Genomic DNA, 2,067 nt, shown 5'->3' with positions numbered 1-2,067 from the left:
TCCCCGACGTTTCCGCCGCGGTTGCATGTTATACGCGGTCGGGGTGTGACAGTTTATATTAGGTTTTGGACCTTTGTAGGCCACTTGGGGCAAGCTTTAGGCCATGTGGGCCAAGCAGGCCCAAGGGGAGCCCATGTAGGGAAGTAGGCTTTAGTAGGTATGTAAACAAGTTTTCGACTTGTTTTAAGGTTTGAACCTCTTAGAGCATCATAGTTTCACAACTTCTAGAGAATCAGAGAGAGGCGATTGTGGTGTAGGATACTTGTACCAGACGTTTTGCTTATTCAAGTAATAGAACGTGTGCAAGTATTGAAAGTGATTCGGTATTGTGTTCTTCGTATTTTTGTGTTTTTCTTGAATCACCTATTGATTGGATTCCGCACAATCAATAGGTTGTTTGATATCATTGAAAGATCCGTTTACGGGATTTACAAAAACCATCCCAAATTTTTCTAAGTGTTGGGACTTACCTGGAATGCCGTTTTCTTCGCAATTTCAGCTCCTCGATAGTTGTGATTCCTGCAAAATACTCAAACACACAAAACAAAGACATGAAAAACTACGAAAAATTACGAAAAAAATTAACGAAAATACAAACGGTACATACTCTACAAACGAAGCTTTCCTCTACTCATTGTTCGGTGAAGGTGGGTGGGTCCTCTAGAGGAATGTCTTCCTCCTCGGTAGTATCAATGGGACCTCCCAAGTAGTGTTTCAGCCGATGACCATTTACCTTCCACACACCTTTATCAACTTCGTCATACAACTCGACGGTACCGTATGGAAACCCCTCCTTTACCAAATACGGTCCGGTCCATCTCGATTTCAACTTCCCCGCTATCAATTTCAATCTTAAATTGAACAATAGCACTTTATCACCTACCTTAAATTCCTTCAACCTTCGCAACCTCCTATCATGAAACGCCTTAGTCTTTCCCTTGATACTCCAAGATCGTTCATAGGTGGCGTCCCTTAGAGCCTCTAATTCATGTATTTGAAAGAATCTCCTCCTTGCGGCTTCGGTAAGGTCAAGGTAAACGGTTTTTAAAGCCCATAGTGCTCGATGTTCTAATTCTACAGAAAGATGGCACACTTTGCCATACACAATCATGAAGGGCGTGGTTCCTAACGGTGTTTTGTAAGCGGTGTGGAATGCCCACAATGCATCATCGAGCTTTTCCGACCAATCCTTTCTACTTTTTCCTACCGTTTTTTCTAGGATTCTATTCACCCCTCGGTTTGCATTCTCTACTTGGCCACTAGTTTGCGGGTGGTATGCGGTAGAAAGACAGTGAGTGACACCGTAGCGTGCAAGTGCCTTGTCCATGATGGAATTGCAAAAATGCGTACCACGGTCACTTATGATGGCTTTAGGAACTCCGAAACGTGTGAATAACTTCTTTAGAAACCTCACCACCACTCTGGCATCACTAGTAGGCAAAGCTTGAGCTTCCACCCACATTGAGACATAGTCAATGGCCACGAGGATGTACCTATTCCCACTCGATGAGGGGAAAGGACCCATGAAATCAATACCCCAGACGTCAAAGACTTCAAGAACTTGGATGGGATTTTGGGGCATTTCATCCTTGGATGAGATGTTGTCGGTACGTTGGCAACGGTCACACATCCTAACGAACTCTATGGCATCTCTAACTACCGTTGGCCAATAAAAACCACTATCAAAAACCTTTTATGCGGTAACATTTGGCCCGTGATGGCCTCCCATTAAACCCTCGTGCACATGTCTAAGGATATCCATTCCATCCTCTTTCGAAACACACCTCCTAAGCACTCGATCACCACCTATCCTAAAAAGGTACGGTGTCACACCCCCCAAATCCACCTGCGGAGTACCACCGCTTGGAGGCGTGACATGACCAGGATCCAGCCACCAATCATATTGAACATAGCATTTAAATATTAAAAGTAATCAAAACAACCCATCACAATATAATTGGTGTTTAGCAAAACGTAACTTGAGTAGCGGAAGCATAAGTATGTAAATCCAAAGTGAATCATAAGTTCAATGTTTAAATGTTAACATGGCATCCACGATCCATGTCC

The 2,067-nt window shown here is 43.5% G+C and overlaps 1 protein-coding gene across 1 annotated transcript; it reads right to left on the bottom strand.

Moving 5' to 3' along the window:
- Positions 1-631: 631 nt before the first annotated feature.
- LOC110893456 (uncharacterized protein K02A2.6-like) lies at positions 632-1,630 on the bottom strand. Its single transcript, XM_022140563.1, has one exon. It carries the CDS (start codon positions 1,628-1,630, stop codon positions 632-634), a length of 999 nt encoding a protein of 332 aa, XP_021996255.1.
- Between the last annotated feature and the right edge of the window lie 437 nt (positions 1,631-2,067).

This window comes from Helianthus annuus, chromosome 12, assembly GCF_002127325.2.
Source record: "Helianthus annuus cultivar XRQ/B chromosome 12, HanXRQr2.0-SUNRISE, whole genome shotgun sequence".
Classification (NCBI taxonomy): Eukaryota; Viridiplantae; Streptophyta; class Magnoliopsida; order Asterales; family Asteraceae; genus Helianthus; species Helianthus annuus.
This window is presented reverse-complemented; position numbering and strand designations above follow the sequence as displayed.

Excerpts from the sequence above, each read along its gene's own strand:
- LOC110893456 (XM_022140563.1), bottom strand. The coding sequence starts at position 1,630 with ATGTGTGACCGTTGCCAACGTACCGACAACATCTCATCCAAGGATGAA.